Consider the following 26,334-nt stretch of genomic DNA (forward strand, 5'->3'; position numbering starts at 1 on the left):
GTTTCTTGAGCCATTTATATGTCCATGCAAATGGTACACTGTACAAAGACACTTAATAAACCAGACAGCTAAGAAACACTGCACAGACAGCTGATTTGTCTTATTAGAATCTGTCCTGTTTATGAAAGTTGAAGCTTGTACGCTGTGGAGGACACCAAGCAATTCTGTGGGAGTCACACAAATATCCCTGTATTGTATCCCTCACCTATATGCAGTACTATGCTATCATTCATTGGCTGGGACATCCCAGTCTTGTGCTGCTAAAATAATTGAGTATTCTGTATTATTAGCTCTACGAATTGTCCACACTGAGATGTTAGTAGCTTTTCTTTCTTCAACATGCATGAGAAAAATACTTAAACTTACTATCATCTGTTTTGTACCAAGATCCAGGAAAGATACTTTCTTCTCTGCTTGAGCTGCACACTGCCTTGGTTTGGGTGTTGGTTTCTGTAATAAAATAAACACAGCTGAAGACCATTTATTGCCATATTCTAATCATCTTATTTTAGAGATGGTTAGAAATAAATTTTGAGGAATCTTGAATTTTCTCAAAGCCAAATCTAGCTGCACTAAATTCAATTCTAAACAGGCAAAATGATGTAGATGCTGTTTGAATAAGCAAAACTCTGCAACTGCAGATACCTTTCAGAATTCAGCCACAAATGGATATAAAACTCTACAGAGCATCTATGGAATGCAATATGAGTTCTAGGTAAGAAACAATTGTAGGACTCAAGTTAGTGGTATCATGTATGTGGCAGAATGATTTATTATTATCCTTTATGGAGTGCTTGATTTTTTTTCTTGTGTAGGCTTAGTGTACCTTTGACACCTTTCCTAATGCCACTCCCCTTGGAAAATTTTAACACAGAAACAAAAACAAGACTGTTAATAGCTGCAAAATTAAAAAAAAAAATCCATAATTAGCTGTGTCATGACATTACAATAAAAGACAAAAATAACAAAGTGGTTTATTACTCTTCATGCTTTGCTTATTAAGATAGAGATTATCCTCCATTTCAACTGATTTTTACACACACACACACACACACACACACACAAGAAATCTTTACAGTACTTTTAATTTCTGAGTGATTTTTAAGAAGCTATTTGGTATTAGCACCATGCTCCAGACACCAGAATAACAAACAGCACAGTGCAGATACACCTATGTATCTATACATGTGGCTTGCGTATGGCTGATTAAGAATTGTTTGGCTCAAAGCAACTCCAGCTGATTGAGTTCTGTTTGAGCTTCTAGGAGACCATCGAAGAAATAGCTGATTTCATGACTGCCCCTGAGGTTACACAAGCAGTGACTACATTTTATGCAGGTCATCTACATTGGAAAGAGAATTAATAAGCACTAAATTTATAGGGAAGACATTTAATGGATGTTATATCTCCTCCCTTTCTCCCCCCACCCCCCCACCCCCTTTTGCTAATCAGCTATCTACCAGTATAAAAGACTTTAAAAAGTTTTGGACACAAGAATGATTTTACTTCCCAAAGGAAGTTGAAGATGGTAGTTATATGAAGTATTTGTGGCATGCATTTATTTTACAGTAAGGACAAATCCTGGTCACCAGGGAAAAACTAAATGACCTGCTGTAACATCTCTTTTGCATCTCTTCTGTGAGTTTGTTAAATTACTTACTGTCACCAATGAAGTGAAAGAAGGAGAAGGGACTGGAGTCTGAGTTTTATCCTCAGCTAGTAATTTAGTTGCCATTGATTTCTCATTTTGAATGTAATTTCCTAAGTCTGCAGCCATTGGTAATCCACTTGGTGGCAGGTAGGCATGTTTCCATTTTAATTCAACTGTGATGGTACCAGCAGCATGTCTTTCAGAATCTGTTAGTTCAAAAATACCTGAAAACAAAATGTAAATATCTTCTCTAAACTATCTTATTTTATACCTATACAAGAAAACACAATGCAAATCTGAATGGGATTCAGGAATTAAGTGACTTAAAAGTCTTAATTTTAGAAGCTAATAGTGTCAAAATGCCCAATATAACATTGTGGACATTCAAAATACAGAATTTAAAAGGGACTGGATTACTGAGTTAGTTCAAGATGTCCTGTAGGTTCCTCAGATAATCCAATACCAGATTATATTGTTATTGACATCTTTCAAAAGATCTAAGACACTTCCATATTTTACTAACTTTTGTTGAAGAAAATGTAAGTTTTAAAAGTATGTGAGTAGCTAAACCTATCAAAGAAGAAATACACTAAATTCACTTACAGATTTTATCCTATTCTCCATTTACATTGCATAATTATGGAACCATATGTTTAAATTATCTTACAGTTGGCAATAAAATAATTAAGAAGCTTTTATATTCTAAACACCATTATTAACGGATATCAACTTGCAGGGAGCAGTTGATGCACTGAAGGCAGAGCTGCTATTCACACTGTAGAAAAATGGCCTGACAGAAACCTCATAAAATCTGACAAAACCAAATGCAAAATCCTGCATCAGCCCAGGATTCTCAAACAGCAGCACAAGGTTGGGGGCTGACTGGCCACATGCAGCCTTGCAGAATAAGAGCTGGTCCTGTCTGACAAATACAAGCCAGTGAGGATGGGTGTTTGCAGCAAAGAATGCCAACTACACCCTGGCCTGTATTAGTAAAAAGGCAGTCAAGCAGGTCCAGGGGTGTCACGATTTCTCTCCAGTACCTACGAGATGGCACTTATAATACTATGCCCAGTTTTAACTTCTCCAGCACAAGACACTGGCATTCTGGAACAGGTCCAGTAGAGAGCTGCAGAGAACTTCAGGGCAGTGGAGCACATGGCATAGGAGAGGCTTAAAGAAGTGATCTGCTCAACTTTCAGAAGAGGAGGCTCAGTGGGGATCTTACTGCCACCTAATAGAAGGATGAGGAAAAGACACAATCAGAGGTGCACAGCAGGAGGAAGACAGCCTACAGGCACAAGCTGAAATATGGGAAATCCCATCTCTGCAAGATGAAAGTCTTTATTATGATGGTGATCAAACGTAATTAGCAGTTAAATTCAGTCAGTGCTAGACTGATAACATCATTCCAATTATAATAATTTATCAAATCATAATTATTCTGTACCTGGGCCAGTACCGAGAACAAAAAAGGGATTTAAAAAAACTTTCATAGGGCCAGGGTAAACTAATGTTTGGACACACATTCTTCTGATTTTTTTTTTTTTTTTAATTGTGGATTTTAAAGAAAACATTCACTCCTTTCTCTTAAATCTCAGAAAATGTCAAGAGGAGAAAAAAATTCTATTATTACTATCCACTCTGTAAGGTACAGATTGGACTTCAGTTCATGGATAAATCACAAATCAAACACCACTTTAAAGTTTGAGTTACAATCCAACAATACTGGAATGTTCTGTTAGTACTGTCTTAGTAAATAAGAGATATTACATTATTTTTTTTCTCTTCCTGGGTCTTTTTTTTCTCTAGTGTTTGATGTTTAATATTTACATTAAAAAATCATTTATCAATTCCACAGCTCTGACAGCTATTCACTAGCCATGACTTAAGTAACACTGAGATGCAAAATTTAATTCCAGGATCTCACTGGAGTTAAAATTCTGTCAGACAAGAATGATAAAGGTTTATAGAATCACTGAGGTTGGAAAAGACCTCTCAGATCACGAAAACCAACTGTAAATATAACATTGCCAAGTCCACCACTAAACCATGTCCCCAAGTGGCACATCTACATGGTCTTTTAAATACCTCCAGGGAAGGTGACTCCACCACTTCCCTGGGCAGCCTGTTCCGGTGAAGGAAGATGTTTTTCCTAATATCCAACATGAACCTCCCCTGGCAAAACTTGAGGCCTTTTCCTCTCATCACTTGTTACTTGGGAAAAAACAGAAAAGAAATCGTCTTTCAGGTAGTTTATAGCAATAAGGTTCCCCCCTCAGCCTCTTTTTCTCCAGATTAACCACCACCAGCTTTGTCAGGCACTTCTCACTTGTGCTCCAAACCCTTCAGCAGCTTTGCTGCTCTTCTTTGCACACGCTCCATCACCTCTAATGCCTTTTTTGGGAGCCAATGGCCCCAAACTGAACACATTATTTGAGGTGTGGCCTCACCAGTGCCAAGTACAGGAGGATCATTACTTCCCTTGTTTTGCTGGCCACACTATTTCTGATACAAGCCAGAATTCTGTTTGCCTTCTTGGCCACCTGGGCACAAGCTGGCTCATATTCATCGGCCATCAAACAGTACCCCCAGGTCCTTTTCCACTTGACAGCTTTCCAGCTACTCTTCCTGAAGCCTGTAGCATTACATGAGGTTGTTGTGGCCCAAGTGCAGGACCCAGCACTTTGCCTTGTTGAACCTCATACAATTCGCCTTGGCCCATGGATCCAGCCTGTCCAGATCGCTCTGCAGAGCCTTTCTTTAGTTTGATTCTTAAAGAAATTTAAGGAGTTATAAAAGAGGATGTAAAGATTTTGTTAAGTTTAAAGAAGTCTAATTCTTACCTGAGATAGATCTGTCATGTGCTAAAGAAATAAGAGGCACATTGGCTTTCCCTACATAAGAACCTTCTTCCGTTTCACCATCATCAAATACATAAAAGGTTACAGATTCTGATTTTAGGTATCGGTCTAACTCTGCATTCATTGGCACTTGGAAACACATATGGTCATCTATTTGTGGGTTGTTGTTGCTAGCAATGATAGGAGTATCATGGTCTGCAAAATCAAAGAACTTGTAGACAACATAAGGATTTGGCTGAAGATGTTTTTTTCGGGATTGTAGATTGTTACAACATTTTATTGTAATGTGGAGTTCATTTAAATTGCCATCTGTTGAAGTGCTGACTTGGGCAGTTCTGAGTATCTGCTGCTTTAAATGAAAAAGAAGTTAAATTAAAACCATTAGAATTCTTATGCTGGCGAACTCTAAGAACTATATAAATAGAACAAATGACATTCTTTCAGCAAGACTCCAACTACTGTTTAATTTAAAATGTCAAAATATTACTTGTTCTATAAATTCAGTGACATCTCCTGGGTTGTTGTTATAAGAAAATATGAAGTTAATCCTTCCAGGTCTGTGATTGTTTGCTTTATTTTTCTGAAGTTTTATGATCTACTTGTCATTTGATTATCTACAAAGCAGTGAAGACCACAGTTTTAAGAATGATTCATATCTAGTGCCACTTTGAAGTGAAGGATTCTGACCTTGACAGTTATTCTGTATCAAGAATTTTTTATAATTGTAGTCCCTTTTATATATGTATGCTTTTAAATAATTAAAATTGCACAGCAGATTCCTCTGTTTTTTGCTTTCTCCCAAACCTTTACCTACATAAACAATTTACAAAAACTAGAACTCAACATGTGAAGAGTAATAATTAGTGTTTGAGGTAAATTAAAAATCTCAATGATATCACAGGTTGTTTTGAACTACCTATCAGTATGACTTGTACATACCGTGGAAACCATAGCTGGCAAACTGAAAAATTAATTTTAATAAAAACTTAAAAGATTAAGAAGAAAACAAATAATATAACTATCTTAAATGAGTAATCCCCATCTATATGTCAAAAGGCTCTCTTTTACTGTACTGTATCACAGCTACTTTCATTAACTGTATATAATTATCTTGCTTGTGAAGCCAGAATTCTGTAAGGTGTATGGGGAAACACGTATGAATTTGATTTTGTGCAATAAAATGTTAAATATTTTGTTTAAATAATCCACACTGAAATAGCTAACATGAAAGCCAAACATGACAGTTTGCACCTATAAGAATACTATTTCTGGCTACATACAGCACTGGGGAAAAACTGTTTACATACAGTTCATGTTTCCATGATTTCTGCTCCTATACAGGACAGAAAATTATTCATGTATGTTTAACTAATGAAAGCTTAAATTTTGGAACACACAACTGAAGCTACTTTTGCAGCTGCAGACTGACAGAACCCTTAATATAATGCAACCATCTGCTACAGCTTCATAATTTTCAGTTTCCACCATGAAACATTTCTGAAAAGTGGTGTTTCAAGCAATTCTACAGAAGATGTTCTTAATTTCTGCCATTTTTCTTATTTTATTTTCTCCCACATAATCTATATATTTCAGTTGCCATGTGTGAATTTGCACTTTTACGTTAATTACAATAAAATGTTAGAAAATCTGGCACTTGCAGGCTAAATAATACAGTAATTTTAAGTATTCTAGTGAAAATTTTAATTTCCTAGTGAATCATTCCACTGCTATAAATACTTACAGTTCAAGAACCTTTAACTTTTGTTAATCTTGAATGTATCAAGACTTAAACTTTTCCAAATGAAAAAGTAATATTCAACAGTTTATTTTATCAAAATATGAAGTTCAAACACAAACTTACCTGGGATGGTTGTTCATGTTCCCTAAAACTGGCGGTTAAATACCCCAGAGCCTTTGACCTCTCTTTGCAGAGACTAATAGCTTGATCCATAGGAATTCGTAACCTAATCCAGTATTCTACGGTACCGTAATTTTGAATGTTTCCTTTGATTCCTACGGAATAAACACATACATGATTGCATCAATTTTTTTTTCAACATTAAAGTCCTTAAGTCAAAAGCTAGGAAATGCCACAATTTGAGGATTAGTTACCTCACCACTACGTATTATGACAGCATTACATGTGTAAAGAATTTAACAGATCTTTAAATGAAGTAACCCTTTGCAAGTAATATGTATGTAAAACAAAAAAATCACTTATTATTTTCAGACAAGATTCTGTAATGCCATTTCCAGCATGTCACAAACTTCTAATGTCACATGCTTCAGGATTACTATATTAATATCATCTTTGTTCTCAGCCATTATGGGCAAAATTGTACCTGTCAGAGCTTTCCCACAGCTGTAGGTGAAACCACCAGAACATGCTGCACATCCACCAGGAAAAATCATGTTGAAACTTTTTTGTTTTTCCTTTTGAAACAGTAATACGTGAATGCATGTTACTTGCTACTTAATACGTACTTAATACTTAAATACATGTTGTCACTTACAACACTGTATCAAAAAGGGTATTTTTGATATGTTAATTACCAACTAAATTCGCTGTGCTGTAGATCTTCCCATTGTTTTCCAAAACTTTGTGAAGCTTCAGTTGACATGCAGCAATTGTTTCATAATCTGTGCCATAGGCATGATGAACCTCAAATGTGATGCTGTTTTGCTGCATATAGTGCAAAAAGCAGTCATCAGCCTGTACGTGATACTGAGAAGTGAAGTCATATGATGGGGTAGGCCCATAAACTATTGGGGTTGCCTGAAGTTCGAAGTCATAGAATGAGTAAGTACAAAAAGTTGCAGGTTCACAGACACCAAAAGCCTGCGTAACTGCAGAAGAGAAGATCACTTTGCTGATATGAATTTCAAAAAGGTTCTCTCCTCTTTGTAAATGTAAAGTTTCATCAAACTCATCCATTGGATCACCTGGCAATATTTCTGGTTTGGATTTATATGGTTTTGTACCATAGATGATATCTCCTAGTTGGGCTGCAACAAATAAAATAAAATAGAGCTATAAAATGACCATCTTGTTTAAAAATCAAGTGCAATTAATGACCGAGTAGAAAGGAAAAAAGCATAATCCAATTATATTAACAATGTTACTTTCTCAAAAGGGTTGCCAAAAAAGTAATTACACATTTAAAGTCATATATCTGCTGCTCATTTAGCACAACCAAGACAACAACCAATATAAACTGATATTTATCGCAACAACTGACAATAACCAAGAATACCTTCACAATATTGCTGCTTCAATATACACAAAAATAGACACAGGCCCCTAACAATTATTGTCAAATTACTAGGGAGTTAACAAGCAAAAATTCAGAAGTCTCATGCAATGATCCAAATAAGTATGACTATGCAAATGAAAAAAGAGACTAAAGATACATATGTTGGTACGGTTGAACTGTATTTGCCAGGGGAAGAATACATTTGAGCTCTGTCCTCTGTAATATCCCAAGTGGACAGAATTATCAGCAAAGATCTTTACATGTAAGGATCTTAGACACTGAAGTCATTAACCAACATTTTAAATCCATCAGATTGAAATATTTCATTGGCATATTATACCATGACTTTGGGATTTTTAGCAACATATGAAATTATTATGTAATGATAGGAGAGCAAAATAAAAGGTTGACCATAAATGTTCACTGAAAAAGAAATTATCTAAGTTTGGTAGTTTCATTCTTATTCATCAATAGCTGCAGCATAAACTGCTTTGTTAAATTTTGTTGGATTAATAACTTCATCATTTAATTCAATGACAAAAAAAACAGGTAATTCTCCATGAAAGAAATGACCTTTTACTACTTTTAAGAATGGAAAAATGTTTCAAAGAAACACTGAAGAAGAAATCTACAACAATAATTTGCAAAAAATGAAATACGAAAAAAAAAAGAGAAGAATGTACTTGGAAAATACCTTCCAGTTTTCTGATGCGTGCAGCTCTAATATCAAGAAGATGGACATACTGTTCCAGTTTTACCTCATAGTCTTTTTGTAGACTTTCCATCTTTTGTGTTACTGCTTCTACTTCATTCTGAAAAAAATTGGCATGTAATTTTGAGGCTTGTCTACACTACTGCTGCACATGCTTTCGCCTACAGGTTAAAATACAGTTAGATTTGAGAAAAGTACACAAAAACAGCAGCAATTTTTAGCTCAGTAATACAATACAGCCATCAGTTGAAATTGCAGCAAAATCTAAAAACAGTATTATGACAAACCAACTAGTTATGCTTTCAGGACAGGGCTCCTAAGAAATTTTTCTAAGGATTTTGTTATTTTAAACTTAGATTAATTGAATGAAAAGTCAAAATATGATTTGCAATTACCCAGCTCAAGAGAGTAAAAGCAAGGTGCTCTGGAAAAGGAAGATTATTTGATAATACACTTACTGTTTTCCCTGTGAGCACCTGATAAGAGCCCAGAGATAATTCCAAGAAAGGGATCTGACCAGGGTGGATTAAAAGACTAAAAGTAATTTGGATCTCATGCTTCTAAACAACGCTTTCAAAACCTTCAAATCTTATGTTAGGTTACCTATAAACAGACTGGCTCTGTTGCTGAACTTGCAAGTCTTAATTACAAAAAGTTTTAGGGCTACAAATGTTAAAAATGTTAGCAGGTTATTTTCCACTGTGAGCAGAATTTAGTACCTGGTAATCTTTGTTAATTTTGTGTTGCAGAATTAACATATTCCTTGTCTTTTCCAGTTCTTGCACTGTTTCTGCATGTGCTAGTTGCAGCTCCCGCATGGAATGCTCTAAATCTTTATGATTATCATCTTCTACTTTTTCCAAAAACGCAAGGTCCCCATTTTGCTGCTGCTTGTGAACCTGGAGTAAATTTGGAAAATTACTAAAACACACTTTTGCAAATATATCTGGAAGTATTTGTTTTTGGTTAAATATAATACTGGATTATAGTTTTGGAAGAACAGTAAGCATTATTTGGTAACTCTTGAGCATGTAGTAACGCAAAAAAATACAAATGAGGTAGATCAGTGTCAGGATTGTATTCTGTAATGTCATCTTGTGATTATCAGGAATCAATTAAAATGTATGAGCTATTCAGAAGCAATCACTCGTATCTAGTGAAAATACGAACCCCTAATCAATAATCCTGCTTCAGTGTATGTACAAAACTTTATTGTTATTCTCAAGTCCACATTGTTTCTGTTATTAATACTGGAGTTTAAATTTTCATCTGGGTTTTTTGTTTGTTTTTGGATTTTGTTTGTTTTACTTTCTTTTGTTCATTATCTTTATAGAATTATCATTTGCATTTCAGTAGCAGAAAAAGATACCATTTATAGTAAACACTTAAGAAAATAAACCCTGACTCCCTGGAACAGTGGAAACTTAATGCACGCTAATTTTTTCACTGATTTCTTCCCCTCAACCCCACTTAATTTTCAATTTGTAAGAGAGAAAAATACATAACATTTTCTGGCTATTTTTTGTTTTCTGTTTTAATAAACAAAGTTGCTAAGCATTGCTGTATTGCATTTTACAGCTTCCATGCTTATAGTACACCCCATAAATTAGTAATAATTAAGAAAGAATAAATAAACATATATTTTTAATAAACATTATAGGAAGAACAAGCTGGTGTGATAAGTTGTTTAACTGAGAAAAAGGAAGTTTTTCAAAAAAATGCTTGTGGATCTGGTTTCATTCTAACATCAAAAGTTAATCAATTATCTACATAAATCTAGATTTCATCCTGGCAGTTTTTTCATCTTCCCTTCTGCTTTACTGAAATCGAAAGATGATAAAAGCACACTTACAAGCTTGAAACATTAGCTACTGAAAGATGCACAAATAAAGAAGCCCTTGAAAAACTTAGGAATTGTGTAGGAAACATGCAATATAATGATCAATCAAATGCAAAATATAGAGAATCATAAAATGGTTTGGGTTGGAAGGGACCTTAAAGATCACCTAGTTCCAATCCCCTATATGCTCATTCTTTGTTGGATACCTTTATATGCAAGACGGCTTCACCGAGTTCTGCCACATCAATATCACTTTCCTGAAACAGAAATACTTAATGAAAAGGTGTTATCAGATGTGAATGGATATTGAAGAAATACATTCAGAATAACAAGATGCATTCTCACTAGACAAGACATTTTGCTTGATAGCATGAATAAGTAAACAGTTGTATTTCTGTATACTTTTACTTTCAAGAAGTATTTGTGCTATGCATAAAATACAGAATGGGGGTTATTGCTCATATTCTAAACAGAAATAGAGTTCACCTTGTTCAAAAACTTCATGCGATTTTTCAGTTCATCTAGCTGTTGCTTATGTTCCAGGTAGCGTAACTGCAGGTCTTTGTTCTCTTGCACCAGCTTTTCCTTTTGGTCTTAATGTCAAAAAGAAGAACAAAATATTTTACTTAATTCTACATAATTATAAAAATTATAAACCTACTTTTTCATATGAATTAATGCATGAACTTTTAATTTTTAAATGTAGAAACTAATTTATTTTGTATAGGGAAATCTTCAGTATTAACAAAGACACGGACAGAAAACTACTTCTTTTTGATCTGGTATAGGTGTATGTATTAAACAAAAAGCAAACTATTCTTAGTTTCATTAAAAGGGAACTTACAGTGTGAAAAATCTACACTGTGTATTTCTAAATAGAAAGATATGCCCAACTGAGTACAGCTTCCTGTTTTGGAGGGAGAGAGGAAAGAAGGAAGTAGAATATAAAACTTTGTCAGTCTGAATGAGTAAACACCATTAAACTTACCGACAGAGGGTTACACAGATTCTACACAAATATTCATTCATGTATAGCTACATCCACAATAATTGCTCAGTAAGATCTGAGAAAAAACTTTAGGATTAGGTGAAATAATTGAGTTGTAACAACATACCTTCAAATGAAAAAGTTTTAAAAGCAAGCTTTTCTCAGAATCATTGAGGTTTCTAAGGAACAAAAGTACTCTCTCACTTTTCTCCCTGGCCAAACCCTTATTCTCTCGATAACAAAGTTTTTTGCCCTTTCCATTTTTTTTCCTCTGCTTTTTTGAAAGTCCCAAAGTTATAGTCTCATACCATGTATTTAAGTACTATTACTTAAGTATTAAGTACTAAGTATAAGTATTAAGTACTGATATTTTAGGTTAGAATAATGTAAATGTTAACTGTCAACTTGAGGTGCAAGTATTTGCCTTTGTGATTCCCATCTGCAATCATGGGATTTAAGAACCTATTCTACTGCTTTCAAACAAATAGGTCAACAATGTCTTTTTAATGCTGGAATCTCTTCTGTTGGGCATGATGCACAACTTAATTTTTACAGAGTAGCTTTGCAGTTTAGAGGCTTAAACTCAGCAGGAAACAGGTGGTCAAGACACCAGTCTCAAGGATTTTGAAATGTTTCAAAAACTGACATCAGGGTAGTTTTAATTTTGCAGTTTATAAATTAACTGACATTTTCACTAAAAATGAATCATCTGTAATGCCACTGCTCCTATACACAGTAGCCTGACTTGTACATGTGTTGGGACCCCACAAGAGTCACTTTCAATTCAAACACATCATCGCCAGTAAGGTTTTAATTCTCTGCAGTTATGAGGAAAATGCAAAGCATTTGTGCAATTGAGAAGAAAACTTAATTAAAACCACTAAAGGCTAAAAATTCACAAGTGAATAAGAGAACAATTGCCTTGTGAATGAGCAGAGAAGGCAGGCCTTCATAAAAGGTGGTGAAACACCAGGAATTTAGTCTTCGGGACTCACCCAAACAATTTACCTAAAAGACCTTTGTCTGTTGGAAGGTCTCCCACAGAGAAAATGGGCCCCTCATACTGTTTCTTTTCCCTACATTATAAACTGAGATCTGAATTGGCACTTTTTCCAGGGATAAAGAAACAAAATATCCCTTCCCATCAACTTCTATCTCATTGTCATGAATTTTCTGACAACAGCAAGATCAGTCCACTCTTTGTGACATGAACCCCAGTGAAGTTTTTGCATTCATTTTTAATATTCGTTCACATTTGCTGCTTAAAAAGTTAACTTCAAGCCTGCAAGTGGAAGGGAAACTAGCTTTTGTTCAAATCAAGGCAATTTCAACAGCTTGTTGAACAAAAAGGGCCAATCTGTCAATGGCACAGCTCAGGCTACCTTAGTGCTGTCCATGTTGCCTCTCCAGATTCTCAACAGGGTGCATTTCTATGATCTTATTGAAAGGTATAAACACAAGACATACAAGGGAAAAGGCAGGAGGAAAGGGAGTAGCTCAGCAATAACCATTATGGAACAGAGGTGACAGGAGGGTCCTGCCATTCAGTTTTCCCATATAACTGCACTGTTTTTCATCAGGAGCCACTCCATTAATTGTTTCCGCTTATAATACTATCAGCACTGATTACAGCATGCTTGGATCGGGGTTGGTGTTGCGTGCTGGCTGCTGCTTAGCTTGCTTCCCCTGCTTCAACCCAAAGGCTGCAACTTAAGGGGAAGAAGAAAGGGAAGAGGCAATTCTCACACTGCTGGTAACCACATCCCACAAGAACACAGCATCACAACAATATCAGGGGTTTCAAAAGCAAGGCTGTGACAGGGACAGAACAAGAAAGAGAGAAATCCACTGCCATGGAGGCTTTGGAAAATGCTACACAGCAGCTTGTGTAAGAGGCTATAGAGCCACAAGTGGAAGCAGATCACAGAGTGGCAAATAGCCCTCTGTGTTGATAAGGGCCTTAGAAGACACTTAAGGGACTGTACAATACAGTAGTTCTCAGCTGGAATCAAAATATGTATTGTGCCAATATCTGCAATCCCATTCAAAACCTTAATTTGAACAAACTTGAACTGGTGTCTTCCACACAAAACATTTGTTCCTAGTCACAAAACATGAAAATAATTAGAATCTTAATCAGCAAAAGCCTCCACATTTGTTCACTTCCTACATAAATTCACAGAAAAATTTCTTCTAGACCGACCAGTACCAACCAGATAGGAGGGAAGAAGCAAAGAAAACTGTCACTGTCTTTTCCTGTAAACAGGAAAACATGCTTCCAAGGCAAATGAGACCAGTTTTTCTTATTCTCCCATAATCTACCCACCATCACATGCCATCTCCCCTTCTTCCTTGCCAAACCCTCTGTTTGTGCAGGTCCAATTTAGGGCAAGATGACTGCCTTGTTTGTTACCCCATGGAATAAAACTGGAATTGTTTTTATGCTGATTTTTTTTTTGTAGTTTTATGGGCAGAAGAATAGTATTTAGAGAGTGAAATATCTTTTTTCCTTGTGTATTTCACGCATCAGCTTTCACTGACACAGAATAAATGTGTGTCCATTAAGACAACTGTGAAAAAAACTGCATCTAGTAAATACTGTACTCTGTATAAAACAGTACTATAAATATGAACAACAAATACAGTGAGGCATGAGATTAAATTAATGAAAAATAAAAAGCTTTTAGGCATAAATATTAACAACTAAAGACACTGTACGAATCTATTAGAAGTCCTTGCTATATCTTGCTATAGTAATTGCAATCTTGCTATAGTAATTGTAACAGGCAGTATAGCAACAGGCAAATATAGTCAAAATGTAAAATAAGTTGTTCTGTTTTCCGTCTAAATATATTTCTTTTAGGTATTAAAAATGCATTATGAAGTTATGGATAGAAAAATGCTACTAAAAAATTAAAACTGAAATTACATGATAGCTTCAAAAGAGAAACACTGAAAAGAGGACAGGGAAAAGGGCAAGATGATGTTAGTCCCTGTAGCATTAAGAATTCTCAAGACTTCATTTATTTTAACATCTTTCTTGGTCCTGGAAAAGAAGTTTTGAAGAAAAAAATTTACCAAGCTACCAAGATGAGACAAAACAGTATTTCTACAACAGTTCCAGGCAGTAGGTAAGGCAATGAGTACTCCAGTTTTCCTGCTGAACTGAAAGGGATGTTCAGCAAAGACAGGTATGCTTAAGTGTGTGATAGAAAAAACTTATACTTCCTAAGTTTTGTTAGACAAGAAGCTGTAATCAGATCCTAGATACAGGCCTTGAAGGCTGTTACAACACCTACTCAATGTGCCACCATGTTCCATTCAATAGAAATGGAAAGTGTAGTAACCTGGTGGTCCAGTTTAAGAGTACACCAAGCCAATCTGTGGATGGGGTGGTAAAGTCTTGCCACTCAGGCAAGGACAGAATGACAGAAGATGGAAGGTGTCACCCGATTTTCCACTTTCATCTTAGCCAAACAACCGTATGGACTATGACATTTTCAAACTCTTAGTATCACTTTACATTTTGCATTGCATAATCAAGGTGTCATAAGCAACTGTCTCTGTCAATATGACATAACTTTCTATAATTATAGCTTAAGGCACCTTATTTTTTTATTTTAGTATCACTTAAGGTTAATTTTGCAAACACTTGCTGTGGTCAAGTAAAATGTTTAAATATTTAATGTAGTATTTGAACTCAGTAGATCTACTTGAATCTGAACAGTAAGTATATGCCAAACTCAAGCCATAATCATAAGAATTATTCACAACAAATTGGCCTACTTCATTCTACTAGATTGTTCACAGAAAATCATGATTTAAAAATACACATTTGAAGAATCAACTCTAAAAATACTTAGTTTACTTACTGCCTGTGCTCTTGTTTTATAAACTTTGCTGCCACAGTATATCACAGTACTGAGATAAAAAAAAGAAAGCATTGCATTGCAAGGTCTTAAAGAGCCACTGAGAAGTTGTCTTACGGCATGGGAAAAACACATACGAAATAATCTGTTCAGTATATTACAGTAATACAGTTTTCTTCTAAATGTACATAGCTGTAAATAAAGATTAGTGTGTACTGAAAATATAAAAAAAAAATCTGAATTCACAATGTTGAAAGACAATTAAACATGTTCAAAGGCCAATGCAGGATTCATGTACCTTTGTACAGTAAATAAAATAGTGGTTTATAATGTGAGAGGGACTGTCAGATAGTCCTCTTTCCCATAAGAATTTTCAATGTAGAAAAGTGGAGAAATATGGAATAAAGAGTAAATATTAAACCAACAGATGAACACTGAATGCAGCTGGAGTTATATGATCCTCATTCAGCATAAAACCTATACTGGATCAATTTTTGTACTTAACAGCTAGTCGTAACTTAAACATATTGATCAACTTAAAAGACCAACTGAAATCACCAACAAGAGAAACTACACTCTTCTGGGCAATATACCTGAACTGCAACACAGGAGAATCTCACATAATGAGAAAATAATAATTATTACAGAAGTATACCTCTTTCTACTTTGATCTTGTCAAGGATTTCATTTTTGTCTGCTAAATCAGTCTCTAGTTTAGCAATCTGCAGTTTCAGTTGTTGTTCCTTTAATTTCCATTGCTGTTCATGGGTCATACTGAAGACACTGTGATAAAACATGTGGCATATGAAAAACTTTTAGAAATTAGCTTCAACAGAATATAATAAAGAAAAAAGCTTTTAGTGGCATAGAGACCACTGTCATCATGTCTCAGGAATTAAGTAAACATATGCTGGTCTGCTGCTGTTGAAACCAAGGCGCCTTTCTCAGGCTGCGGTTAAAAAAACATGAAAGAGTGTGTGGGATGAGCAAAGGAACTGGCCCCAATTTAGAGCTCCAAAATCAGAAAAGTTGGCAGCATGCAACATTTGTGGGACTAGAAAAGGAATTCAGATGCATATCCCAGAGTAATCCACAATTCCAAACCTCAGCAACTGACAAAACCATTCCTTCCACATACAAAACCTCTTAATGTAGAGAACCGGGATCACCCACCTGATTTCTTTTAAATCTGTGAAACATGTAGAGCCTGAAGTCAGTTGCCCATTCAAAGAACTGTTGACCACAAAGTGACAACAGTTTTCTCATACTGTAAAACAACAATTCTGATACTGATTAAGAAGCACATATGAAGTAATATTTCTCCTACTTTGAGAAATAAAAAACAGAGGTGGGCAAGAAATAAGAGTAACTCTTCTGCCTGTAACACATTAGTTACTTAGAAGTCACCTATCTCTGTGCAATAAGGATTGCATGGACACAGAACTGCTGAAACCACAACAAAATGTAAAACTCTGACTGAAATCAAATTAAGTACATTATACAATTTACAGTAGGTAAAAAGAGTAAGTAATGCAATGTGCTTTCATGTAATTTAGATGATGAGTGCTATGGTCTTCATATTATTATTATTCAATACTTGCATTCTTGTTGTCTGGAAAATTGTCTTTCATCTTAACCAATCATAAACCAGTTTATCCAGTTTTGTACTCTGTGAAAAATCAGAAATTGTAGGTTTTTTTCAGAAAAATAGAGTGAGTTCCTCTACTTTTTACATTGGTGAAGCTCACTAGTTAAAAAAAAATATAAATCTACAGCTAAATAAAAAAGTCTTCTGATATCTGTCTACCAATTTATCTCTCCCAGAGATTTATGCAACAAAAACCTCAACCAAACATAGAGGAGAAGAAGGAGATATCACAGAAGTACAGCCCACATAGGTTTACCTACTGTAGATGCTGACTGAAAGAGAACTGTCTGTTTCAATGGCTATGACTACATAAAGTACACAGAAGCGCATTTTTATCTAATAGATTTGAAGAATGGCCTTAAGGTTAAAGAAAAAAAATATTATAGCATGAACTGTGGACTCTGAAGTATACGGCAAGAGTTTATATTCTTGATTTGTGATCTTCATAAAACCAGTTCTATTTCTCCGTATTTTGTCTTTTTCTCAGACTGTATCTAATCTCATCTGTTTATACAGTTCTCTAGGCATATACCATCTTTCAGTGTGATAGAGTGTCTTTTACAGCACACATGACCTTAAGCAATGCTTTTAAGTCCTACATTAATGCTTACTTCACTCTGCTATAATTTTGGAGATAATGTGCAGCAAATATAATGCACTGAACCCACATTCATTTCCGTAACACTGTACAGCTACAGAAGAAACACAGAGTGTTCTATGCAACTTAGACTTACCACTCTTCGAAGTTTGATTAGCTCCCATAAGGAAAGAGTAAATCTTAGCAAGATGACAAATACCTTTAGTTGCCACACTTCTGAGCATGTTTTAAAATTTTAATGACCATGATACCTAGTTACATGTGCACTTGTTAACTTTAGGTACAACTACTTCACATCAAGATGTAGCTACACGTGATTTTAGTTTTTCAAAAGGCTACTCTGGCAGAAAAAAAACATTACTTTGATAGTAATTCAGATTTTAAGATGTTTAAATGAGGGACATTTTGGAAGACAGATTTTATCCAAGCCTATAATGCTAATGTTTCTGTCAGTTTGAATTGAGTCGACTTCTGACATTTTCTTCCTTTGAATTTTAAGATTACTTTTATTTGAACTTGTGGAATTTCTTTCACATTTACTGTATTTCAGTGGACTTGGAACCATCTGGGTAACTATAAATGGTCAGCCACATCTGGCACCATTTCCTTTGGAGGGGGTTTAAGCATTGCTAGATTTGCATTACAAGGTCATATGAAAACAATTACACCAAACCTTTTATACAAACAAACTGTTTTCTTGGATACTGACTAAATAATAAGAGTCAATTGACAAATTCATATTTGTTCTTTGTAAACTTTTCAGATCCAGCTCGTCAGTCTTGCCTTTGGCAAAATTCCCATCAACTTCAAATGAATTTTCCCAAAAATAACATTAGCAAAGACTGCAATTATGCCTCTTTTTCTCCATTAGGGAAAAAAAAAAAAAAAAGGAAGTATTTATTAATTATCTGGCACCTGTGGACACTGGCCTATCCACTGCTAGCAACAGGTTGGCTGTAGCAAAGTCACATGGTTCAAATGGGCAACAGAACACGCTGGCCATGAAACAACAGTTATAATTAAATGAGCCATTTTTCTTTCTCATTTCTTGTTACCTATACAGTAACATGGAATGACGATACATCAATCAAAGTTTAAATGGGAACATATGTAAAAGATAGATATTTTTAGGTAAAAGAAGAGCCATGTGTAGATCACTGTTATGACAGAATCATATTTCAATGTGCCTAGTTAAACATTTTTTATGTTATCTTCAGTAAGATTTTATTTAAACAGAAAATTTGAACACAAAATTATCAGTTAATTTGGAAGAAATATTCCTCTGCATAATGATAGAGGAAAATAAAATATCATAATCAGAAATATTTATAGCATGATCAGACTTCAGAGAAATCTACAACGAACTTAAGCAAGACCAACTGCCCCTATACAAAACGCTAAATACTGTGATTATACAAATGTTACAACTCATATGTAAAAAATGATTTATACTCAAGTTTTTCCTACTATAATTTTTAATTTCATCACATAAAGTACAAAAAGTTTAATAAATATTGTAATAACATTGTAAACAACATTTGCTATCACACTGTCTTTAGCAATTTGTACTTTTTGACAGACATCACAGTGACAAAACAAACTTTAAGAAGGGAAACGATTTTGATATGAGAAAAGACTTCAAGCGTTTTGCCTAATTTCCAAGACAATTATTAGCCCTAGGCCATTTATCTTATTTTCTAACCTTCTTCATTACAAAAGACATGGTTTCACAATAAAGGAAAAGTTCATTTGAAGGTCATTTTTTTCCTTTAATACGCCTGTGGCAATTGGCTATTATTACTTCTTTTCTGTACCAGAGAATTTCTGAATCATATCTGCCAATGTATTCTGCATTGTATGCACTGCTGATTCAGTTCATACAACTCACGATGTATAGGAACTTTGTAAAAGCTCACATAAGCCCCGATAAAAAATTTCAAGCACAAGCAGTAGAAGTGAAATGTTAGCTATTACCAAAACAAACAAACCACCCCTCAAAAATAAACAATGGAGAAGCTAGCAAATATCAGACTTTACATAGTTCCACTAAGAAGTACTGCAAGAAGTCATATAAAAAGTTCAAAACCCCATTTTCCCAAAATAAAATAATAATGAATAAATAAAGGCAAAGGAATACATGTCTACCTAGATGTATACTTCTTTCAACAATAACCCTAAAAAAATTATTAGAAATTAAAATAAGAAGTATCTGTGATGTTCAAAAAAGACATCCACTTTTTTAATTAGATATTTTTAAAAAGAAGTAATTTACGATTTTGAGAGTATTAGAGAAAATACAGAAGCTGCTGCTTTTCAGATGAAATGGTTGACCATAAAAGTTTCCATATACACCTGCAGATATGATGAACTGTAGCATGAATATATACACATGTTCACAACACACAATATGCACATTCAAGCACACAGTATAAGAAGGCCTATTAAACAGGTCAGGAATCAAGTTTTGTATACGCAAAAACTGTAACTTACCTGTTATACAGCTTATCATAGTCTTCCCTCAAGAGTTCCTTCTCTTTTTCTAGATCGTTTATTCTTTCCTGTAACTAAAACAAAGGAGAAAGTTTCAAGAAATGCACAGCACAAAACAAAATTACAATGCAGGTGTAAAGACAAATAGTTAATATTTTGTCAGGCTTTCATTTGTTCTTTTTATACAACAGTATCTTAGAAGCTTCTAAATAACACATTTTTTTCTCAACACATGGACTTACTTTGGCCCAGACAGTCCTTTTTATATGAACCTGAGACTAACATGTCTAGTTGCACAACAGCACCTATAATCACATTCTGCCTTATGGAAAAAAATCTGAAAATCCATAGGATTAAAGATTTCTATTTCCACTTTAGTGGGTATTAATATTAGCTAGTTAATGGATTCTGTACAGTAAATATTTTCTTAATAGCCTTTATAGAAGCAAAAAAACCTTGCTTTCAAAACACTCACGAAAGAAGGATATGGTTCTAAAAATATGAGATGCTTTAACCCCTAAGATACACCCTACATGCATTACAACAAAATAAAAACAAATATGTGAGAAAACCCCAAACAACTTTGCAGACTCTTACTCCCCTATGTTGAAGAGAATGAGAAATAAACCACTTGATTTTTAGCCCTATCTCTGGGTGACTGTTACTGATGACACTAGCCTCTGAGAGCTATTAGATAAAGACACAGAACTGATCGATTTGAACTGCTGAGTAAGATGTAACTCTACCCTATACTGTAATTAAATTGGGACTGAAATAATACTAAAACACTAGCAATATGTGTTCAATAAATCAAGTATCATGATTTTTTGCAGTTAACAAACCACTTATTTAGTATCAGAATTGACATGAAATCCCATACTTTAACCTCAAATATTGTCCAACCACTGCCCCAGTGATTATGTGGTACAGGGACCAGGTATGGTTAATGATTTTTGAAATGCAAGCTGCAAACACAAGCTGTTTTTATCCCAAGGTCTGTTTATATCTCCACAACTAGAAGATATCCCATGGTTACTTTCCCCTTACCTATGTGTGCTACCTAAAGCAGATTCTAGCTCTCTTGAAGACAATCTCACCTCTTCCGTCCTTCGGTTTGAAATGGTTATGGACTGCAGCTCTTTTTCAAGATGAAGGCACTTTAACCGCTCCTCTTTAAGCTGTAGATTCAGTTCATCACCTTTTGCTATAAAGGCATCATAGTTGGCTTTCAAGTTCCTTTCGTTCTATGAAAAGAAATAAAGGAAAATCCAGGAAAAAACAAAAAAAACAACAAAACCCAACCAAAACATACTTACTTGAATGTTAAAACATTGCATATTCAACCTGGGGTCTCTTATGGCAGTACTTAATTTATATTCTCAATGCGGACAACAGGAGACACTCTTGAACTACATAACTGAAAACAACTTTCATTATGTATGATCAGGAGAAGGTGGCATTCTTGTTGCTCTCAGGAACATTAAGCTCTTAGTTCAGTGATGGTAAAAACAACCAAGAAATACATCTGTTAGGCAATTAAAAGATTTTGGTGTGGTTACAGTGGTTAGACATGCTGACCAAAAGCACTGCAGTAGCAAGCAAAAATGAATGTTGACCTCAGTTGTGTTAATCACAGAGCTTCTCACAGCTCTGTTAACCCTTAGTTGTAGATATATAATTGTTTCATAATCCTAGTGCACTCAGTTCTATTTCCCTGCTGGCACTAATTTAACAAGGGACTTATATTTTTTTTTTTTTAACATTTTAATTTACTTCTATGGATTATATGATTCTATGATTCTATATTAAGGCACATTTAACCAATTTTAATATTAAACGGAAGATGCTGATAGAACCTCTATTTCAGAATATTAGTTAATATTACACTGCTTACATTCCACAATGCTTTAATAAAGGTTCATTCATTAAGAATTTAAATGTAGATCACATTCAAGTATGACTTGAAACAAAACAGCCCAAAAGCTAATATCCTGTTTAATAAAATGATCATATGAAAATGTATGTCATGTATATGTATGAGTATAGATAATATTTTATGATGTAGACAGAAAAAAAGTTAGCTTCATTTTTTTCCATACAATATTCCTACAAAGTGGTTAAATGGAGAAACTGAATGTGAATCCTTACAAGTTGTTTAGGTTCACATGCAGTCAGATTATCCTAGAAACAAGCAAAACCCCCACAGAAAACCCAATCACTACCTTCATCTTCAGCCTTTCATATCTTATTTCTCAGGAAGAAAAATATCATGGAGAATAAATATTAGCAGTCAGCCTTATTTCAGAGAGATAATGAATTGTATTACTCACAAATTTGTAAGTCTTTCCCTAGTGCTTCTCTTGCTCTGTTCTATAGCTGTCAACTGTATTTCAATAACTTCAAAAAAAGCGCACCTTAAAAACCATTCTTTTACACATTCTTTTCATTTCTCTCCAAATTTCTTTCCTTTCTCCTCAAAATCAGAATACTTACTTTCTCTAGCCCTTCCAACTGTCCAAGTGAACTCATGTTTTCTTCCTCATCTCTCAGCTTCAATTTTTTCCTGTCTCTTTCAATAACTTGTTTCACTTCAACCCATGCTATTTGAAGAAAAAAAACACAACCCCAGAACACTTTGCAAAGCTGCTTTCATAGACCATTTCACCTCATCTCTTCCCTTAATTTCCAAAACAGTTGAAAACAAATTCAATACTCATATTTATTCTACCAAACCACCTCATTAAAGCACTAAAAATATCCTCCTGAAAAATTCCCTTGCTTTTACTTTGTTCCAGTCCTTCTGTATTTCTGCTACTCTCCTGAACTCCATTTTGAACTAACCCTCCTCATTAAGGGAACCATGACTTCACCCTCATTATTGCTTTTAATTTTTTATTGCAAAATGCATTCTTTGCCTGTATATTTTCTATATCTGAGTGTTCCACCAGCAATTTTTTCCATTATGCCCAAACAGTCTTCTCTCCTGCTCTTCCTGGAGTATCCCAAGACTCAGGTCATGGCAACAACTGGGATAATGACTTGACTTTAATATTTCTAGTCTCGACTTTTTATCTTCGGGAAACATGCCTTGATATTGCTGTTAATTAGAAATAACTCATTTAAAGAAAATGGATCTATGCCTCCTAGAAATACTGCAAATGAACATAAGCTGCTCTCAATCACAGTTGTGAAATTGTTGTACCAGCTGTTCACAAGAATTAACCCTCTGTAGTGTTTAAAATTGTAGGAAGTCTGCTAATCTGTGCAACTATTACAAATTATGAAATCCTGAATGTTCAGTATGTAACTGAAGGAAACAAGTATACCTATGGCATCAAACATATAATCCAAACTATTTCAGTGTCCTTTGTTCTTCTAAACAGATTGTACAATTCCTTCATTCAAACGGCTGCATTAAAATTCTTTACCAACAAAATGTCCTGTAAATGTCTGGTATCAAGACCAACTTCAATATGATTAGATGGAGTAGGATTCTAGGCTCTCATTCTGTGGTTTCACAGTTTCGGTTGACTCAAATTCGAAGATGAACATAGAGGAATTATATAGGTTTCAATCAGTACAAGCTTACAGCAAATGACAATTAAAGCAATAGGCACAAAGAAAATCAACATAAAAATACTAAAAACTGTTCTGTTTGGAAGTACATGCACTCTAAATTAGAAATTTAGGATATTACAGTTATTCACATTTAGTAAACAGATTTCAAAAAACTAGATAACCATTGGATCCCTTATCTTGTAAAAAAGAAAAAAAAAAAGAGAGACAGCAAACGTACTCATCCTATTCAAAAATTCAGTTCTCATTGTGAATATTAGAAACAACATCTTCAAACACCACTTTGAATCCTAGGCATGTGCTCCTATTCAGCTGCTGCCAAGAAAGTGCATAACTACTTGATGTGTGCTGTAAATTACCAAAAAGTCACATATGATTTAAAATGGAACAGCTTACTTATTGCTTTCTATTTAAGAACACAAAAAGCCACATGAAACCTGTCTCCCCTGGAATTTAGCTCACCCCGTGAAAAATTAAATTTGGGCTACTAACAGAAGTGCTGCTCTGGCAAAGAAGATACAGGTATCATACTGAAGTGGGAAGGGAAGCAAAGAAAAACATAGAAACAGAAAAACACAGGGGAAAAAGGAACAAAACAAAAATCTAATGGCACAAATGTTATTTAGCCTTCTACAATAACAAGAAGCAGGCAGCAGTAAGAGTTTACAAGCATATTTAAGTGCTTTCACCTCAGAAGGCTACGATACTTTAGAAAGCTCCATTGTACACAGGATTCCTACTCACAGGATTCTCTCACTTCCAAGTCATTATCATACTACCTCTGCCTGTATGCACATGAAGCTCTCCAAAAACGTATGAGAAGAAGCAGAAAAATGCTGTATAACTAAAGCCTACCTGGAGTCTACCAGGCAGTTGCATGTGCTGGTGATATTTTCATAAAACTGCTCTTTTTAGAAAGAAAATGCATGACTTACAGTAGCCCTCAAATAATTTCCATGAATTTACAAGCACAATTTATTTAATCCCTAATATCAAAATTCTCATCCATCATTCAAACCTCTCCAACTTTATCAAAGACTGATAAAGTGAGGGGGGTCTGGTACCCCTTCATTGGTAAATCAGTACATGTAAGTCAAAGCACTCTCTTTTAAACGACCAGGAATCTCTTTTTGATAGCAGGACAACTCAGTTCATTCTCCACAGTCTGCCTGGGATAGCTTTGCAGAAAAACATCTTTAAGACCTGCTAGACCCTTCTGCAAGAAATAAAAAAATTAAAATTTATTACTAAAAATCTCTAAACATTTGAAGTAGTTTGGGTGCAATGAATTATGTGGTTAATTTTCACATATATAGTACTGACTCAGAATCAAGAACTGTGTATATTTCTTTTCCATTTATGCATGCTTATGTGACGAGAGTAAAGGAATGTCACTGACCAAATTGCAATTACCTCTTGGAGCTGAAGAAATTTTCCTTCTGCTGCTGAAAGAGCATTGCTTTTCTCAACCAGCTGTTTACGGATCTTGATCATTTCCACATTCTCCCGAATGTTTAGCCTTCAAAATTGTATTAAAAAGAAATTCATCATGAGCTTAAAGATACAAAATAAATTAATTGTTTTTGTTTTGATAGGTTGAAATCCTTTGCAAATCACAACACATCTGAGAGAAGATTAGCATGTAATACCCCAATTAATTTCTTCATCTATAATCCACATTACAGAATTTAGGTAAACACTCTACCACATAATGACAGAGCTCGAGTTAATGTATATCTACTTCATTGGTCATTGTATCAAACGATATGACAGGAAAACAATCCTATGCCTAAAGAGATTATTTGTTTTACCTTCACTTGTTTTTCACCTTCAAAAGTACTTGTTGCTAGTAGATTATCATTATATGCCAGCAGATTACCAGTTGAATTTAAACGTATCAAATACTTCTATGAAAAAGTGACTTAGTAATTTATACTATAAAACTTAAGGTTGGCACTCAACAAGCTGCAGGTGGGTCTAAACTACATGAAAATCACTGAATATCCATGTAGCTGTTTTATATTGTCACAATTCCAAGATTAATTTGAGAAAGTACTGTTTAATAGAAAGGATGTTTTAAACTTTTAAATAATTTTAAATAAATATTTATTTAGATGTCTTCCCTTCAGTGAAAACTAAACTCCACTGTTTCCACAGCTTCTTCAAGTCTGGGAAGAGAAACCAATTCTGATTTGTATTATATATATAATACAAAATACCAATAATTATAAATATAAAATATGATGAAATCAGAATAAATTTTAGCATTTGAAAAGGTAATTTCTGTTCCAATATTTACCTATTTTAGACATATTGGACAAATTGTCACAATGCCATGCTGGAGCAAGAAAATGAACTACAAAGCTTACACATCTGTAAACCAGCTGGGTACGTGAAATACTTCCCTTTTATTCTGTAAAATATCTAATCCTATTGTGTTTTGGCATTGCCCAGTTAATTGGCCTTACACAGAAGACAAACACACTCACTAACCTCAGATCTTCCCCAAGAAACAGCCCTAATGCAACACTAAATATCATGTGTCTAAAACATGTTATCTATGTAAATTTAAGTTGTGGTGAGAATAGACACCAGCACTGTCTCATGCTAGCTATCTAAAAGCTAATGTAGTGGTACATTTTTCTTAATCCTGTTCCACACATCAAACAAAAGGCTCTTATGCCTTCAAAGGATTTTTCTTCCCCCCTCCCCCTCCCTTTCTTTTTTAAGCAGGGGACTTTTTTTTTTCCTTTTTAGTAGAGAAAGGAGCAGATGATAGTGAAATTTATGATGTACAGATGTAAACCCCATGGCTTCTGACAATCAACATTAACTGTTTTTTCA

General features: G+C 34.6%; 1 protein-coding gene across 1 annotated transcript in view; it reads right to left on the reverse strand.

The window, feature by feature from the left end:
- The window catches only part of RPGRIP1L (RPGRIP1 like), a 75,525-nt gene that overhangs the window by 32,549 nt on the left and 16,642 nt on the right, over nucleotides 1-26,334 (reverse strand). The window contains exons 7-19 of the mRNA XM_062609133.1: nucleotides 24,904-25,009; nucleotides 21,012-21,158; nucleotides 19,915-19,988; nucleotides 15,834-15,961; nucleotides 10,808-10,914; nucleotides 10,528-10,578; nucleotides 9,201-9,380; nucleotides 8,464-8,581; nucleotides 7,069-7,521; nucleotides 6,377-6,528; nucleotides 4,498-4,864; nucleotides 1,661-1,875; nucleotides 367-450 (exon numbers count right to left, since the gene is read on the reverse strand). Of these exons, the coding sequence (XP_062465117.1) occupies nucleotides 367-450; nucleotides 1,661-1,875; nucleotides 4,498-4,864; nucleotides 6,377-6,528; nucleotides 7,069-7,521; nucleotides 8,464-8,581; nucleotides 9,201-9,380; nucleotides 10,528-10,578; nucleotides 10,808-10,914; nucleotides 15,834-15,961; nucleotides 19,915-19,988; nucleotides 21,012-21,158; nucleotides 24,904-25,009 (2,182 nt within the window). The remainder of the gene's footprint in view (nucleotides 1-366; nucleotides 451-1,660; nucleotides 1,876-4,497; nucleotides 4,865-6,376; nucleotides 6,529-7,068; nucleotides 7,522-8,463; nucleotides 8,582-9,200; nucleotides 9,381-10,527; nucleotides 10,579-10,807; nucleotides 10,915-15,833; nucleotides 15,962-19,914; nucleotides 19,989-21,011; nucleotides 21,159-24,903; nucleotides 25,010-26,334) is intronic.

The sequence above is a fragment of the Pezoporus occidentalis genome, unplaced genomic scaffold, assembly GCF_034315485.1.
Source record: "Pezoporus occidentalis ecotype Australia unplaced genomic scaffold, CSIRO_AGI_Poc_V1 ctg135, whole genome shotgun sequence".
Classification (NCBI taxonomy): Eukaryota; Metazoa; Chordata; class Aves; order Psittaciformes; family Psittacidae; genus Pezoporus; species Pezoporus occidentalis.